General features: G+C 39.5%; 1 protein-coding gene and 1 long non-coding RNA gene across 10 annotated transcripts in view; one reads left to right on the forward strand and one right to left on the reverse strand.

Moving 5' to 3' along the window:
* The window catches only part of LOC134471917 (uncharacterized), a 128,772-nt gene that overhangs the window by 83,371 nt on the left and 26,106 nt on the right, over positions 1 to 19,295 (reverse strand). The gene's annotated exons all lie outside the window — the stretch shown is intronic.
* The window catches only part of Sh3rf2 (SH3 domain containing ring finger 2), a 109,834-nt gene that overhangs the window by 45,263 nt on the left and 45,276 nt on the right, over positions 1 to 19,295 (forward strand). For 4 of the 7 annotated variants that reach the window (XM_063232296.1, XM_063232297.1, XM_063232294.1 and 1 more), the window contains exons 3-5: positions 4,165 to 4,434; positions 7,473 to 7,568; positions 14,202 to 14,525. In XM_063232296.1, coding sequence (XP_063088366.1) covers positions 4,165 to 4,434; positions 7,473 to 7,568; positions 14,202 to 14,525 — 690 coding nt within the window. The remainder of the gene's footprint in view (positions 1 to 4,164; positions 4,435 to 7,472; positions 7,569 to 14,201; positions 14,526 to 19,295) is intronic. The other 3 variants (XM_063232300.1, XM_063232298.1, XM_063232299.1) reach the window with 2 other exon arrangements.

The following is a 19,295-nucleotide window of genomic DNA, read 5'->3' on the forward strand; positions in this document are numbered from 1 at the left end:
CAGATTAACAATTATAAAGCTTACATCAAAACTCCATTACCCAAATTTGAGTTCAAGTAAGATGTAGCTCACACCAGGAACATCACATTGGATGGCAGGAGAATGTAAGAAAACCACAGATGCCAAGTGTGGTGGTGCACACTGTAATCCCAGCACTTGGGAGGCTGAAGCAGCAGAACTGCTTCAAGTTCAAGGCCAGCCCTGGCTACAAACTGCATTCAAGGCCAGCCTGAACTACATAGTGAAACCCTGTCTTAAAACACACGCACACGCGTGCGCGCGCGCACACACACACACACACACACACACACAGTAATAATAATAATAATAATAACCTCCTAAGACACATGTCTTGCTCATTTGTCTACCCTTTTCCCCAGGGTGAGCCATGCTTCTGTGATTTTCTAACACCTGAGCTCTCTTCACTGTATCCATAATTTGATCCCATCAGCATTGCTACTCTGAGCTGCTTGGAATTTCCTTTTCAAGTGAATTTTACAGAGTTGGAAGATGTTTAAAGACCTGAATGATAAGCCAGGTGTGCTAGTTCCAGAACTTAGGAGGCTGAGGCAGGAGAGCACTGCAAGGCTGAGGCCAGCCTGGGCTACAAAGTGAATTCAAACCCAGCCTGAACTGCATTGAGAAATCCTGTCTCAAAAGAAAGAAAAAAGAACTGAATTAATGCTTCCCTAAATCCCACTATGAAGAGCAGGACTGTACAATGAGAGGTGACTACTATTTCAGAAAAGCACAAAATAAAATACAATTTCAATTAAACCTAAATTGCTTGAACTTTTAATTCTTTTAATTTGCCAAACTGACTTCAAACAAGATCAAGGTAAGGCCATTTCTGTATGGACAAACCACTTTCAATTAGAAAAAAAATTCATTTGAAAGGAAGTGAAACTATTCACAAGGAAAGAACAACTAGGATGGGAGAAAGATAGATAAATAATAGACATATAGAAATTACACAAAAAAAATTATACTTACTACTAATTTCTTTTAATTCATTGAAAAGGTCATTTGATGCTTATGTTGGCTGATTAATTTTGCATGCCTATATCTTGTAATCTGAGTAACTACTTTGAAGACAACATTATGCAATGTATTAACCACTGTTAACTTATTATCCTGTTTTGAAACTCTGCATCATTTTTATTTACTCTTCTGTCTTTAAAATAAAATTTTTTTAAAATGCATTTGAGTAAATTAACTATTTAGACAGACAACTGATTTGACAAGTAACAATTTATGAACTGATTTTTTAAAAACAAATTATTGCCCGGTTGGAATTTAGGGTGCTGGGAAACCAAGCAACCAGCCCACCTCCCTAGTAGACTGAGAATCAAACATCCCGTCCACGCCCTCCCCCCACCATTAGCAATGGGAGCCAGAGGTCTGAGCATCTCTTGGGAGGCTGACCATATGCAATATAGCAAATAGGGGGGATTTCCTTCTACCATCTCTTTGAAGGCCAATATTGTTATCACTGTTTTGCTTTGTTCTGATTAACTGTATTGCTCTATTCAATATTCTGCTTTGCTAAGTTCTATAATGTTCTGTATTTGGTTTGATTTTGCTATACCTGATTGAAAGAACAACTAATGTGAAGATAATGAGATATACTATGGCACCTATTATTGTTATCCTGGTAACCTGTTGTGACGTTCTGTACCAATTTCACTGCACTGTCTCAATTGGCTATGTTCTGTCTTGTTCTGTTGTATTTCACTATCTTCAAAATAAAAAAAATTTAAAAAATAAAACCACTTTGGAGGCTGGTGACAATAGAGTATAAAAAGAAAAAAAAAAACCCACCAGTGATTGGTTTCCTTCTAATTGTATCTTGTTTGAGCTTTCTAATGACTCAAACACTCACAGAACTCACAATTTCTAGAGAAAGTTTAAGACAAAATACATCTCATCACTCTCATGCATTTTCTATTTTCAAAGGGTTTTCTTCTCAGTTTTCTTTCTAACACTGAGGAGTAGGTAGAACTGGTACCATAACTTTTCCATTAAAAAGATTATAATTTTTAATGATTCCATTAAAAATGTTATTTATTCTTATTAAGATGATTTTGCACAGCAAAAGAAATCACCAACAAAGGAAAAAGACAACCCACAGAGAGAGAAACATAATTTAGTCAGTTGTTCCTCAGACAAAGGACTGATAGCTAGAACATTAGAAGAATTGAAAAGAATCAATTTCCCAAAATTTAAAGACTCACTCCAAAAATGGACATCTGAGGTAAATACACATTTCGCAGATGAAGATGTAGAAACAGCAAACAGATGAAAAAAATGTTGAACATCACCGGTCATTCGAAACATGCAAATTAGAACAGTGCTAAGATTCCTCTCACTCCAGAAAGAGTGGCTATCATCAAGAAACCAACCAGTAACAAGTACTGGTGGGGCTGTGAAGAAAAAGGAACCTTTCTCACCGTAGGTAGAAGTGTAAACTGGTGCAACCACTGTGGAACTCGGTGTAGAGATTTCTCAAAAATCTAGTAGGACTTTAGGTCCCATTTGGCCAGCCATTCCCCTTCTTAGTAACTTCCCAAAGGAATTAAAAGCATCAAAGGATGATCTTGAAGGCCTTCATAGGCAAATGGAGACAACCTGAGGCTATCCTCATTAGTGAAATAAATAAGAATCATATTTATAAATATCACATTGTGTCTCTAGTGTAAAAAGTAATAAGAAATTAGGAGCAATAAAAACCAAAATGTGTAATTGCTATTGTAAAAAAGAGAGGAAAAGAAAGTGCTCTAAAGGCTATAACTCCATGTATGTTTAATTGTATAGGATTGATAACCATATTACTAGGTTTTTGTTGTATCATTGAACCGTACCGTTTGCAGTTTCACTGTTTGAATGTCCACTTTGTATGCTCCACTTTTATAACTTGAACAACTATTTCTAAGAGGAAAAAATGTAATTATTAACTAGTGATTTCTTATTGTTTCTTTTTTTTTTGAAATTATACATTATTGTTACCCTTTTTCTGTTTTTTTTTCCTTAAATAAAATTAAAAGCATCATATCACAGCAATATATACACATACATGTTTATAGAAGCACAGTTTCTAATAGCTAAATCTTGGAAACAACCCAAATGCCCATCAGTCAATGAATGGACAGAAAGGATGTGGGATTTTTTTAATGCAATGGAATACTAGTTGGCCATAAAGAAGAATAAGCATAAGACATTTCTAGCTAAATGAATGCACTTTGCAGCCACACTCTTAAGTGCAATAAATCAGACACACATGTTTAAACACCGCATTGTCTCTCTGGTGTGAGAAACCAAAAGTGTACATAAGAACCAAAATCTATAACAGATACGGGGAAATGGGAAGAAATGTTCAAAAGAGGAGGGGAACTACGAGAAGGGAGGTAGAAAGGAAAGAAGAGAGAAAAAAATAAGAAAAGGATAAAGTGGAAACAAAGCTTTCTATTTGGGGGAAGAAGAGAAGAGTTGAAGGGAGGAAAAGGGAATGGGGGAAAAAGAGGAATCAAGATATATCACGTACAGGTATAAATTCCCTAAGATGAACATGATCATTATATATATATCTGAATTGTGTCAATAAGCTTAGTAAAAGAAAAAAAATGAATGTGATTTAGTTAGCACATATTATATGTAGGCTAGATGTTAGATGCATTACAAATATTTTTATTGCTCAAAACAACCCTAATGAGGGAGGCATTCTGTCAATATTTCACTTTATAAATGAATACAATTTAAGAAAAATTAATTATAATCACACAAGTGGGAAGAGGTGAGACTGGAATTCAAAATCAGTTCAGGCTCAGAGTTGCTGACTCAGAACGAGTCACTCAAGTTCACTTACTTGTGGGTAAAACCCAAAACTTTGTGCCTGGCTCTGGAATCAGGCAGCCTGAGTTAAGATTTTGTATCAGCCATTTTTCAGCTGTGTCACTGTATGCAAATTATTAAAGCACTCTGGGTCTCAGTCACCCTATCTGATAAATGGGGATAATGACTGTCTATCTAAAGGACTATCTAGACTAAACAGCATGATACACACCACGCACCCATAGGTTGCACTTTGAAATTAGTTATTAAAATTATACTTTCTGTCCCTCCAGCCTCTAAGCTAAGTGTATATTTTATTGGTCTGTGCCACTGCAGGTACCTCGAGCAAAGGCCTTATGCAACTACAGAGGTCACAACCCTGGTGACTTGAGGTTTAATAAGGGAGATGTCATCCTGCTCCGGAGACAGCTGGATGAGAACTGGTACCAGGGAGAGATCAATGGCGTCAGCGGGGTCTTCCCAGCCAGCTCCGTGGAGGTCATCAAGCAGCTGCCCCAGCCGCCCCCACTCTGCAGGGCCCTCTACAACTTCGACCTCCGAGACAAGGGCAAGAGTGACAGCAAGGACTGCCTGACTTTCCTCAAGGTAAGATGCTGGATGGCCACAAGGGGACAAAAGCATACAAATTTTACACATGTGTGCAGGTGTACATAAATATCTATTTTTTATATGTTCATATAATCCAAACTACATGGAAGTAAAATCTGTAGAGCAATTTAGTTAACTATCTAGGAGAAATATTTAAGGCTTTTCTATTGCAAACTCAAAAATAAGTATTTCTGAGCACTTATTCTTTGCAGGCACCAAGGACAGTCACATTTCTTGTTCTGCTGGTAGAGCAACAAGAGAAACAAATACGTAGACCAAGCATTACAAACACAGTTGGCTATCATGCTAAGCCAGCCAACACCCCTGCCTCTTATCACGTACCTGTAAGGGCATTCTTTCTCCCTAAGTTATGGTCACCTAATTCTACTCACCCACAACCTTTTATTTTGTTGTAAACACAGTATTCAAAACACTCCAAACATAACATAATCATACCTTTATATACAAATAACCTCTTACAGTATGTATTTTCCAAGCACATTAATTACCTTTTTTTTTGGCTTCTCTTTTTCATTGGATGTTTCTTCACCATTTGCCAAGTAATGACAGTCCTACACTACTTCAAGTCTCTGGATGCAGTATGTGTTATTCCACAGACATTCCAATATTCTTGTAGCAATCAATACTGGAGTTACTTTCATTGTGTGCTACTTAGAACAAATAGATCGATATAAGTATAAAAAGTAGCACTGCTGCCAACAGCTCGATGAAGGGTTTCTGTTTTATAAGACATTTGCATTTTACTAATACTAGAAGTCAGGCTTACTGCAGAGTCTCTCGAACCCGAAAAACACACTGCCTTCCATATTTCAAAATAATGATTTTTATTATTTTCTTAGCGTTGCAAAGGTCTGAACAACAAAATTGTACGTAGCCTGTGGTTACAGGATGAACCGTTCAATTCCACAGTGTTTAATGAATCTTTACTTTGTGCTTTGCGTGAGACACAGACCTCTGAGAGAGCTGGAGGGAAACACAAGAAGGAGCGATGATCTGCTTCCCCGACTCTCTTCGGGAATCTGCAAACAGTGACACTTTCTCCCCATTCATTCCTTTCTTGAGTCCATCTATGTGCCAGGTTGGCCACTCAGATAACACAAGGAGTTAGTATCCCCACCTTCACTAAGCTGGTAGTTTAATACAGAAACAGATGCATAAATGGAAAAAATACGGTAAAAGAGCCAGAAAGAGAGTTTGGTCCATTCTGAAAGCCTATGGAGCGCTGAGCCTTCACTAAGAAATCTTACAGTCTTCCTAAACTCAACATATCCAAGACCCTCCCTCCAAAACTGCTCTCTTCCTAGTGCTTTCTTATCTTAAAAAGCTGTACATTTATTCATGCATTCATGGCTTTGCTCATGCTTGCCTGTGTCCAAGACACATTATCGGACACATTACATTAGGTGCTGGAAACACCAGAGATACACAAAATAGACACAAGTCTTACACACATGGAGTTTATGGTCTGAGAGGGTGGAAAGGCATTAAAAACTAATAATCTACCACTGTGTAATCACAAATTATGAGGACAGGGAAAGCTAAGGAAGGCACAGTGTAGCAAATTTAGATACAAATTAATCTAAAATACTTCGTATGCTTTACTTTTGTAACTTAAACAACTATTTCTAAGAGGACAGTATGTAATTATCAACTAGTGATTTCTTACTTTTTTTTGAAATTATATATTATTTCTACCCTTTTTCTGTTTTTTCTCTTTAAATAAAATTTTTTAAAAATAAAAATAAAATAAAATACTGAGAAGCATGGAACAGAGGTTACAGAGTCCAGAAAAGCTCTAGTGGATGAATATACTGATGAACATGTATGAACATGGAAAAGTGATTCTGATGCGATATTAAGCAAGCAGTCTGTAAGGCTGAGCCTGGTGGCATACGCCTGTAAGCCCAGTACTCAGCTGGCTGAGGCAGGAGGATCACTGTAAGTTTGAGGCCAGTCTGGGCTACAAAGTCAGTTGAAGGCCAGTCTGAACTTTACAGTGAAACCCTGTCTCAAAAACACAAAAAAATTTTTTCAAAAAGCAAGCAATCTCTGTGTCCTGTACAACTTCATTTGTATGAAGCACAGGAATACACAAAATGAATGTATAGTACTAGAAGTCAGAATGGTGGTTACCTTTAGCTAGAGGTTAAGAAAGGACATGAAGGAACCTTCTGGATACCAAGTTCTGTATCCTAAGTTATATACCTGGTTCATGGTTATAGCCAAATGTCAAATTCTTTCCAACTTCACATCTAAGACTTACATACTCTCTTCGTGTATGCATGCTTTCAGAGAGATTTTTCAAATCAGAGTATTTCTATATACACATACTTCACCTGGATATAAAGGGATCAGGAGAATGGGTTTGCCAAATGGTTGTATTAGGGCCTGGGGTTTAGCTCAACAGCCTAGGTGCCTGCACTGGCCATAGCACAAGGTCGTGAGTACCAAAAGAAAAAAAAAAGGTTTTATCTATATTGTGGTAGAATATTTTCCTTGTTTATCTGTATTATCAAATGTTTCCACAAATTTAAATATACACTTTTGTAGTAAGAAAAATGTGTATAAAGAGCTGCTATGTTTAATACATTAAAATGGAATCGCTTCTTGAAAGTCTTGAGAATGAACATGACTTTTTTTTTTTTTTTTTTTTTTTTTTTTTGCCAAACTAAAAGCATGTCTCTCTGTGGCTTCCATCTTGATTTCTCAGATTAATTTAAATGAAAAATTTAAATTCTGCAGGAGATTAAAAATTACAAATATTGGCAACTTTTGCTATTAATTCCATTATGCCTTCAAGTTATTTCTATTCCTTTTACAGTTTTTATGAACTAAATGCTGCCCTTTTATAGAAAAAATTCATTTTAGCAGAAAGATTTGATCTCAAAATCATTCAAGAACTATATCCTTTTACATCATAAACCACTCGGGATTCCAGACGGATGTCCACTGAAAGAAAGCCTTTGTCCCCTGAAAACTGAGAGTAAATGCTGACTTGGCACTTTTTCTTTCAGGATGACATCATCACTGTGATCAGCCGAGTGGATGAGAACTGGGCTGAAGGCAAGTTAGGAGATAAAGTAGGCATCTTCCCTATCTTGTTTGTAGAGGTACGTGAGTCACAAGTCTACATCTGATCCACACTGACTCAGAAACATGCGTGTGTCCCAGGGAGGCCTCAGAGCAAATCCTACTGCACATGAGTCTTATTTCAGAATTACCTAAAGTCTCTAATGAAAAGATGCCACACAATAATGCCCAACTCTGGGAAGGTGTAGGGAAACGGATCATTTCCATTCTGCGGCTGGGATGTACATTGGTGAAATCTCTAATATCCAAGTTCACATAAACTCCCATCACAAACCGTAAAATATGTACCTCTTCGTAGTACTACATCTGAGAATTTCTAGTAAGGAAGTATTTAGATAAGCATGCAAAAATATACATACAAATGTGAAAAATATTTATCATAGCATTGTGTATAGTGCTGAAAATTTAAATTAATATAAATACTCAATAACAAAGTTTTTAAAAAAAATTATAGTGATAGAAAAATATAGTTCCTTTAAAATGTTGTGAAATAATATTTAATATCACACAGTATTAGATAGTATAGAAAAATTTAAGATTATCAAGTTAAAAATAAATTTAAGGAGTGTAGACTTTCACATTCACAAGATGAAAAGGTTCTAGAAATCTATTTCATAACAGTGTGAATATATTCAACATTGCTGAGCTGTAACGCACATTACCGAACACTACTGAAATGGTAAATTTTATATATGTTTTCTACAGTGATAAAAATATTAAACTATGTGAAACTAGCTTTATAAATATATGTGTGTATATAAATAGATAACCAACTAGAAGAATGTGTACCAAAATATTAATAGTAGTGATCACTACATTGTGAGATGCTGGGTGATTCTCATTATCTTCTGTCAACTTGTGTTTTCTAAATCTTCTGAGATGAGCGTATATTTATTTCTTCAGTGGTTTGTTTTTTGAAGCTATCATTTTTAAAAAGAAAAGAAAAACCTGATGAGCTACCCACCTATTTCTTTGGTATAATAATGTAATCCACTGTGTTACGAGCCTCACCCTTGCTCAAAGCAAAGCATCACAAACGTAAAAGAGAGGTTTCATTGTTTTGCTGCATTTCGTAGATGCTTACCATGCAGAAAGCATTAAAAATGAGAACTAGGGAGCTGTCAAAGAAGTAGAAATAGTAGTCTCCACCCTGGAAAGGGCAGGGTGAGAGAGAACAGAGACATGAATGCACGGAGGAGACCAGTTCTTCTGTTCCTCAGAGCTGAAGCTGGTTCGGAATGAAGCCATGCCCAGAGCACTGGCTGCTGTTCAGGTTCTCTCTATCCCTCTACTCAGAGTGTTGAAGCAATGGAACAACCGAAAGACGGGATGGAAAGGGGGTCCGCAAAGATTGTCCTTTTTACTGTTGCCACTAGAAGATCTTGTTCCTAGTGCTCTCCTCTTCCTGCGGCCCTTCTAAGAACACTCACCCAGCACTGTCTACCTGTTCCGATTTCACTTACTCTGTAAGGGTCAGTTAGCAACCCACACCCTCCATAAAATTTCAGCAATGCTCAGTTTATTTCCTCGGTGAACACCTGACAGGTGTACTCACTGTACCTTACAAGCTACCCTAACACAGAATAGGTGCTTGGCAAAAAATTAACTGGCCGCACGTGTATAAGATCCTAGGTTCAATTCCTAGCACCACAAAAAGAAAAAATGGCAATAAATGGATGGATGAAAAACTATTTGAAAATGGTCAGAAAAATTTTAGAAAACAAACTCTTCAGTGAGACTCAATCCTAAACACACATTCAGTCATTCAACTAATGTTTCGCTGAGTGCCTGCTATGTCAGGTCCTGTGCGAAGTCTTAAGATTTAAGACAGATATGGACTCCTACTCTCAGAAACTACCCAATCAGACATTCAGGAATTTGTAAGTGTGACAAATGATTCAAAATGTGAAGGAGAAGGAACTGTTAGGGGCCATGATGTGCAGTTCCCTTGGTATGAGGTCAGCAAATGCCACTTAAGACACGGTGTGATAGACGTTTAGGGTGAGCGAGGTAAGTTTGGAGGGAACAGCATTTTAGGGAATGGAGTAGCAGCTGCGTGATGAGGAACTATAATGTATCCAAAGAACCAAGAGTTCCAGACCTGGAGTTTAGAAAAGAAGAGGATAACAAAAATGAAGCCTGGGAGACACCTGAAGACACACTACAGATGACTCTGTAAGCCATGTTGTACAGTCAGATGGTCTAGGTTATGCTGCCAACAAACAGCACCAAAGACTCAGTGCCTTAACAAAGGGAACTTTATTTCTCACCTGCATTCATGTTTAGTGCAGGATAATAAGCGGTTCTGCTCACACAGAAACCCAGACTCATAAGCAAGGCCATCTCATAACTGCACTATATGAAACACGTGAATGTCTTAGTTTCCAGGCAGTGAAAGAGTGGATTGTGAACCAGCAGTTGAACGCCCCAGCACAGAAGTGACCCTTCCTACTCCCATCCTTAGCCCTCCAGCCTCACACAAGCTCTCCTGACTGCAAGGCAGCTGAGCAGTACAGGGAAGCTTGGAATACCTGGTGACTACTGCCTCAGTCACTTCTTAAGAAGTTTGGATTTGACACAAAGGCCAACAGAAACCATTGAAAAAGTAAGGAAGTGACCCGATCAGACTTGGGTTCTGTAATGGCTGCTCTGGCTGCAGAGGGAAGAGTCATTTGAAAATGAGGGAGAAAAAAACCAGAAAGACTGGTTAGGAAGGTGGTGCATGGCTGGGTTCCAAGAGGAGACTGGAAAGAAGTTTAAAGAGTCAAGGCCCTCTTGTCAGTAGAATCCCTAGGACTGGGGAATTGTCCAAGTGGAGGGCAGGAGGGGAGTGATCAAGGGCAGCCCTACACTGGGATTTGTGTGTCTCAGTTGCATTGGAGCTATTTAATGGGTGAAGCAACATTTACCGAGTGAGAACAATAGCAGTAATTGGGAGACAGTGGTTAATTCTCCAAGGCCAGAGACCAGCAGCAATCAGTACCTAATTGGACACAAAGGAGATGTGCAACTTTTGCATGGTCCCCTGCATTAATTTTAGATGATATTTCATACCTCTGAGGGGGAAAGGCACCACTGATGTTATTACCTTAAAATAAAATGATTATTTTTATTTCAGAAACCCTTTTTTCCCAAAACTTCTACATTTAATGATTATTCATTTGGAGACTTTGCCTTCCACTTTACCTCTAAAATTAGTGATTACAAGTACCCTCAAAATTATCATCAAGCTAGCCATTGCTTCATTTGTTCTCCTAATTGCTAGGAGGGGGATAAGATAATCAAGTGGTTGCTCTAATCGGGAACCTGCTTTTCAAAAATTACTTGAAATCTAAATTGAGCTTTTTAAAGCAGTACTTAAATTCTGACTCCAGTAATTTCATTAAGACTAGCACTTGCTGAGAATTCTTTAAATAAGCTTTGAATTACCAGCGCCATGCAAAGCCGCTGGAAGGAAGGAAGTCTTCTTATGGGGATTTGGGCGGGGGCATACACAGAATTTTTCTTGTTAGTGTATCCTTTGATTTATTGAATTGTACCTGCATAAAAAGTAGCAAAACAAATGCTGAGCTTATGGCTGTTCCTGTCAGAACTCCTCCAGCAGGGTCTGCCTCAATTGTATGAACTTTGCTCAAAGCAATGAACCTCAAGGATATTGTTGCAAATGAGTGGGTACAAACCTAAGAGACCTGCAGTTACTCCCAGCCGAGCCATTCATCACGCCAGCAGCCCACAAGGCAGACGCACTATCTCAGGGGGCCCTGTGTCAGGGTCACCGATAAGAAAACCGATGGTGGCACCCCCCTGGGGGCAGAATGATTAGGACTAAAGCACAGAAATTAACTCATTTCATTAAAGCTATAAATGGTAGAAAAGAAGATTATTCATCGATTCAAAGAATGTACATTGTCCTCTTATTGGACACGTGCTGGTGGGGTCAGTGCCCTGGGCACATGACCACTGTCCCCGGTTCCCAAGCTACCATCAGAGCCCCCTCACCCTGAACACTTTCAGTTACTTCCTAAGTGGTTTCCCTGCTTCTGTTCTGGCATTACTGAATAAAGACCAGAATGAACCTTTTAATTTATTTATGTATGTTTGCTTTAATGGTTATAAGCTTTCATAAATGCATACAATCATATAGCCATACCACATTCCAGAGAGAAAACTGTTCCAACACTGCAAATCCCTCACGGTGGCCCCCTGTGGAGTTAGTTCCTCCCCTGACTTCCACACCAGATGACCACTGATTTACTTTCTCTTCCTATGGGTTTCTTGTTCAAGAAGGTCATATATATACAGGGCACCTTGCTCATTTTTACTTCCCCTTCTCTCATCCCGCCCTCCCCTCTCCTTCCCCAGATCCCCTCCCACTGCCCGGTGCTACGTCCCTGTTTCCTGCTGTCTCTCTTTTGTTTGCTCTAAATTACTTATATTTTCAGTTTCTCATATCAGAGAAACCATGTGATATTTAACCTTCCTTGCCTGATTTATTTCACTTAGCATTAAGCAGAATGTAGTTCTTTGAGGTCAGCTTCTTTCATTTTGCACAATACAGTCAAGATTCATTGTATATTTATTGCTGAGTAATATTTCGTTGTATGAATGCACTGGAGTTGCTCTATTTCGTAGTTGAAAGAGATTGGAGTTATTTGCCAATGTTGACAACTATGAATAAAGCTACTATTTTCTCAGAAGCCTGAGACCGTGAGCTGGAAGCCAGCCTGGCTGACACATCAAGACCGATTTCAAAAAGAAGGACAAAGAGGGGGTGGGAGCTCCTATAAACATTTGCATAGCAGTTTTTTTTAAGTTTTATTTCTCTTGAATAATTACCTAGGAGTGGGATTGTTGGGTCAGATGCTAAAGACAAGTTTAACTATAAGAGATTGCCAGATAGTAACATGAGCTTTTAAAAGCATAGATCAGGTCATGTCATTCCTCTACTGAAATCTTCCCAAAGGTTTCCATTACACTTAAAATAAAATCGAAGCCTGCGGTCCCTGTGTGATCCAGCTCCTGCCTGCCTGTGCAGCCTGCACTTTTACTGCTTCTCCTCACCAGCTTTGTTCCAGCCTTCTATTTCTCTCTTCTGTCCTTCCCACTGGCTGCTAATCCTGGTGACATGTCCCTGCTCCTATTTTCACAGGGCCAACTCCTCGTCCTTTGTTGCCTCAGCTTATGTGTCATCTTGTGAGGGTTTTCTTTGGCCTCCCAACCTAACATAACCTCTTCCTCAATCACTCGGTCACATTGGAGAACTTGCTAGCATCTGATATTTTCTCATTGTGTAGTCTTCGTGTTGGTTCTGTCACGAATGTCAGCTCTAGGTCTCCGCTCGCTGATCTTTAATGTGAACATAATAATACCCACTCCTCTACTTGATGAGTCTTTCACAATATGACAAGCTTCCTAAAGCAAGAACTGCATCTTCTTTAAAGCTCTCCTATGTCAGTTATTTTAATCTTTCTGTACATTGTCCTTTTAAAAAATTTTAAGTGCAAAATCCTTTTTTTTTTTTTGACTATAGCTGAATTTCTAAATTAGAATGAGATGCAGTTTTAAGAGAACAACTGGTGATGATTTGTAATAAGGGAGACTTAAGTAATTATCCTGAAAATTAAGAGTTAATTCACATGAACCCTTGTTTTATTGATATATTTTAGATTTGCAAAGGAAATGAATCCACAGGAATCCCCAGTGGGCATGGCTTTCAACAGATATTTCTGGTGGAAACTTATTCAACATAGAGGAGAAGGCGGATAGTAACACAGTGGTGTACTGAAGCTGACTGGTACTAGGTGGAAAGAACAAGTTGTTACATTTCCAAGAATTATGTTACTCAACTACTAAACCCATTGGTAGAATGGTAAACTGTACAAATTGAGGCTTTATCCTTTTTCTTTTTTGAGAGCTGTATCACCAGCACACCACTGACTAGGAAGTCTAGGACAGTAAGAAAAGATAAAGAAACCAAAGACCAAAGTATTGAAAGGAAGGGATAAAAGACAGCCTTAGTACAGGGATTCAGGGTCCTGAATGCATTTACATTCTGGCTCAGATGCTTTTCGAATGTGCTGACTTGGGGAACTTCATTCACTCATTGTTCCACAAATACTCCCTAAGCATCCATCCTGTGATATGGGACAGGAAATATAAACTTCCTCCCCTGGGTGGTTAGCAAACCAACCAGCAGAAGAAAGGCAAATAAATAAATAAAAATGTGGAATGGAAAGTACAGCGATGGGGACGCAGAGGGGCTGCTGGGCACCGAGAAGGGCGAGTAGCCCCCATCGGGCTTCCGGGAGAGTGACGCAAGAGGGGAAGGTCCACTGTGGTGAACGTGCTGGGAGAACCAGGGAAAGGGAGAGTGTTTGGGGCTGGACAAGAATGTTCTGCTCTAGCTTTAACCTCTTCAAACCATAGTAAAGGGTGATGCCTACAAGACAGAGGTCACAATCACTGGATAGAACAAAGTAGCAGGGCCACGTTCATAAAAAGGAAGCTGCTCTCAGGTCGACCCAGGAATGGCCACCTGAACCAAATACTAAGGAGGTGGCATCTGACCTGGCTCTAGACTAGCCTGGCTGGGACTTGGCTGTTCACATTAGATCAGAAAGATTAATTTCTTATCGGACCTTTTGTCTTATCAGCCAAACCTCACTGCAAGACACCTCCTAGAAAAGAACAAAGGATGTCAGTCATCCTGCACAAAAACGCTGTCCCTGGCATCCTCATCCCCCAGAAGCAAGACAGCCAATACGCCTACACTCCGTAGGGTTCCGGGGTCCAGGAGGAAGGGACCTGGGCAGTTCTCCATTACAACAGCCTTGAACACTCTCAACCGGATGGTCCACTCTCCTTCGGGGCGCCACATGGTGGAGATCAGCACCCCAGTGCTCATCAACTCCAGCAACCCCTCTGTGTTCACCCAGCCCTTGGAGAAGGCAGACTTCTCTCTCAACTCTGCTGGACAGGTAGGGATCTCTGGGGTAAGGGGGCCTAGGAGGTAAGCAAGGGATCCGTACCATGTCACAAGCAATACTTGTTGTTGAGTACTGACTAACCACCCATAATGCATGAATATTAACCAATGTTGTATGCACTATATATTAGAACTGTACATACATGATCACATTGAGTTAGGTATTATTGGCGCAATTTTCAGATGAAGAAACTGAGTCCTAGAGAAGTTGGACAACTCCTCCAAATAGTGGTATTTACTTTTCTTTTTCCCATACTTTTTATTACTACATATTAATTTTTTAAATATTGAGTTTCCTTGTGGCATTTTCACTCATGAATATAATGTATTGTGACTATATCCATTCTTTCTCATGCCCCTTTCCCTTTATTCCAATCCTCTTGTCTAAGAACAGCCTCCCTTCACAGACACCTTTCTATCCCATGCTAAATGCCATTACATGACTGCGGCCCCTTCAAGGAGATGATGACCCATTTTCCAGAGATGGCTTGGTCATCACAATGTGAAACTCACTACCCCATCCTCTGGAAATGTATTAGGCATCAGAAAGGAAGCAAAATGGTTACTGAGTATTCTGACAACAGACTACAAATTGACTACATGATTTGAGGGCCCAATGTCAAGTGAAATTGCAAGTTACCTGCTCAAAAATGATAAAGAATTTCAAGATGACAACAGCAGAGCATTAAACCAAGCAATGGCCCTGAGTGACCATAATAGTCACACACTCAGGAAGCCACCCCCGGTATCTCCATATGAAGCACCTAATGAGGTAATGTATGGAAAGTGCTTAAAACACAGATGCCTAACACATTCTAAGCTCCCAGTAATCATTAGCTCTTTATACTGTCTTTATTATTAACCCTGAAGAGAAATACGCCATGATACACTATGGCAATTCAAAAACTGAAGTATTCCTGATAGAATGTGGCTATTTAGGTTGAAGGGCACTTTAAAGATGAAGGAGCAGAAATCTGAGGCAAAGTAATTAAGAAGAACTGCACGTTGGGTGTTCAGTTGAAAACACTCTGGAATCATGCAGGTGCCAACTCGAAAGGACAGACCTCAACCTGTACTGATGTCTTTTTTTAAGAAGCTGTGAATCTTGTTTTTAAACGTGAATTTCTACCTTGGGATTAAATAGCTTAATTGGACTCTAATCCCTTTTTAACAAGACAAGAAGGAAGGAGAAAGTCAAGGGCTCCTCAAAGACCTGAGTGCTGGTCTGAAAGGAAAACAGTCACTCCTACAACACTTTATATCTTTTTTTTACATTTTCAGAGCATGATATTTACTTTCTTTGTAGGCAGTTGATACATGCACATTGAGCATCCCAATTCCTTTTTCCTATTCTTTCCATCCATCCATTTCCACCCTCCATCTCTTGATCCCGTTCTCATTTGACAAAGATTTAGCTCCCTAATTTCTACTGTCTTTTATTTTCTTATTTATTTATACTTTGAATTTCTCATATAAGAGACTATGCAATATTTAAACATGCATGTCTGAAGTATTTCACTTAACATTATGGTCTCATGGTGCATCCATTTTCCTATGAATGACTCAAGTTCATCTTTCTTTATGGCAAAGTATTCTCCATTATGTGTAAATACCACGTTTTCTTTATCCATTAATCTGCTGATGGATGTACAGGCTGCTTCCAAGACTTGCTATTATGAATTATGCTGCTATAAACATGGGTATGTGTATGTCCCCTTCTAGGTGTCTTCCCAAAAAGTTAAACGCTTTATGTCTTATACTATGTCTGAATCACTAATAGGTTGGCTGCTCACCACCCCCTGCACTATGCACACATACACACATCCACAAACACACACACATACACTTTATCCATAGACACTCTCTTGCATTTAAAAGAAAAACTTCATACACACACATTTCAAACACATTTTTACTAATACATACATGATTTCTGCCCAAGCTCTTCTTTAAAGCACACACACATACACAGGCTCACACATATGTGCATTGACACCCTAAAACAAGGATTTGATGAGTCACAGTGAAGCCAGAGTGGCAGAACTTTTTGAAACCATTCTGTATATACACACATAGATATATAAAGTACAGCCCACATGCAGTACAAATAAGCAGCCCACTCAGCTGTGAGCTGGCTTCTAAAAGTTGTAGCCAACAGTCATCTTCCCTATGCCTTTCAAATTCTTATTCCTGGTCACTTCACTCCTCTACTGAGAAGCTGATCCAGAGTTAGAGAATCATAACAGGATTCAAAGCAAGTAGTATTTCTTCTTAGTTTCTACAAATAATGAGAATTCCAAAGTACAGCCTTCATGTAGCCTTCTCTCAGGGAATCAATGCATAATATTAGCATGCTTTCTCAGTTCACATGGTTGTGGATTATATGGGAGGGTTGGGGGTTTGTTGTTGTTGTTGTTATTGTTGTTTTGTACCAGCACAACCTTGTGCTTGCAAACAGGTGCTTATGCCGCTGAGCTAAACCCCTAGGCCTATATGTATTTCATATGTTTGTCTCAGTGTTATCAAAACACAGGGAAAATGCCCCTGTACAAGCTAAAGACAAGCGGGAAATTGAACAAGTGACACATTCTCTTGCTTCCTTTATCTCCAACATCCTTGAGATTTGTGGTTAGAGCTAGTTTATCAAGTTCCCCCTACTTCCCCACTCTGGCACCTCACATGAGCCTTGACCCTATTAGGTACTCAACAAACCAAAGAATCAGAACTATTGGCTCAAATATCTAGAAATATGGTATTATATACTCAGGGACGTTTGGAGAAAAAATTTCCTGTAGAAAAATCACAGGTCACTGTAACTCTTTCAATCAATAAATCTCCATTGAAAATATAGAATGTGCTAGTAACCACAGTGACTACTTCCAAGCCAAGGAAATAACACTAATCTCAGACTTTACTGAGATCAATATGAGATGAACAGATAGACAGACATAGATAGATAAATAGACAGACAGACAGACAGACGGATGGATAGATTCTATAGTAAATAGCTGGATGATATCCTCTAAGACAGTCTTCTTTTGTTGCCAGCCTCCTAAAGCCTCCTCCTACTGTGGTAGAAATAAGTCTCTAATTGTCCCTCAAGCCTAAAACACCAAAGAGCTGTGACTACCTCCTCATAAAGAAAAGTCAGAATAGAATTTCATTTTCCCATGGTCTCTACATCTTCCTACCTGTGGGAAACCACCTGACACTTCTGTGTAGAAAAATCAAGAAATAACCTCCAAGATGAACTGTAATTATCAACTAAAAATATAACAAACAACTGCATGTGGTATTAGAGTTCAGTCTCCAGAACGACCAGAAGAAAAAACTGCATTTAAATTCAGGATCAGACCGGGAAGATCCTGAGTATGTTCTGTGAAAGACTTTGGTGAAGAAAATAAGTAGGTTTGTTGGCCTTTGGAAAAGTCATGAGATTCTCTCTGAGTCCATCCTGAGAAAAAATGCCTTACACTAATAAACACAGCTGCATAAGACACAAATTGGAAGCTGGGTGTAGTGGCTCACACCTGTAATCCCAGAACTCTAGGGAGGCTGAGGCAGCAGGATCGTTGAGAGTTCGAGACTAGCCTGGGCTACAAAGTGAACTCAAGGCCAGCCTGAACTGCATAGTGGGCCCTATCTCAAACAAACAAACAAACAAACAAAGACACAAATTTGAAAAGTTCCTCAACAATACAATGCCTCAAGCAGGCATGGGTGGTGCATGCCTGTTATCCCAGCACTCGGGAGGCTGAGGCAGGAGGATCACTGCCTGGGCTACATAGTGAGACCCTGTCTCAAAAAGAAAAAAAAATGCCACTTGGGGGAACTCACAAGTACAAAACCTTCGTCCCCTGGTGATTCCAAAATTGACTTGATTCAGGATCTGGGGCCCGTTGCCCTCTCCTTACTCGCAGAAAAATGAGGTGTTCATATTTTCTCTACCAGCAGGCTTCCTAAAAGGTTCTCATTCTTCAGCCTACCGTCTTCCTCCTGTCGCACTAGTGTTAGTACACCCAAGGCCCTCCTTCAGCCTCCTGCTCCGTGGGTACCACAGATCCACCACTGGAAAGCTCTCCTTCCCTTACCTCCTATATCCAGGAGTCAGCAAGCTCACGTGCCACCTAAATAACTTCCTGCTTGCCCATTCCATGCCACTGCCTTCTTTTTGGCTCTCATCTCTTGCCTAAATTATCGCTCCCACCTCCTCACTGCGCCCCCACGATGTTCACTGCATCTCACCCTACCTGATACTTCCACCCTCTCATTTTTCCAATCACAGCTTCCACAGGGATTTCAAACCCAAACCCTTCCAGCCGTATCTCTCCCCCAAACCTCCAATGATTCCCAATAGCCTGAGGAACAGTTCTATGTGCTATTTATTTTCACTAAAAAGCAAACCCTATTAAGAGATGACTTATAAGCAGGATAAAGAGACGATTTGTAAGCATGGTAACTATTCTTACAACTGTTTAGTTTAGGGATTGCTGTATCATTTTACCAAATGGGGAAGTTTTGACAGAAGGAATAGGTAACTTGCCAAAGTTTCAAAGCTAGAAACCATGCTAAAGTTTGAGGGCAGATCTATGTCCTCTCTCTTAAATTAGTTTTTTTTTTTTTTTTTTTTTTTTTTTTTTTGTCTTTTTCCTTTTTATCGGTACCGGGGATCGAACTCACGACTGCCTGCTTGCAAGGCAGGCGCTTATGCCGCTGAGCTAAATCCCCAGCCCCTTAAATTAGTTCTTGGTATGACATTCTA

This window comes from Cavia porcellus, unplaced genomic scaffold (assembly GCF_034190915.1).
Source record: "Cavia porcellus strain 051 isolate PalLab524CR breed Dunkin Hartley unplaced genomic scaffold, mCavPor4.1 scaffold_21, whole genome shotgun sequence".
Taxonomy (NCBI): Eukaryota; Metazoa; Chordata; class Mammalia; order Rodentia; family Caviidae; genus Cavia; species Cavia porcellus.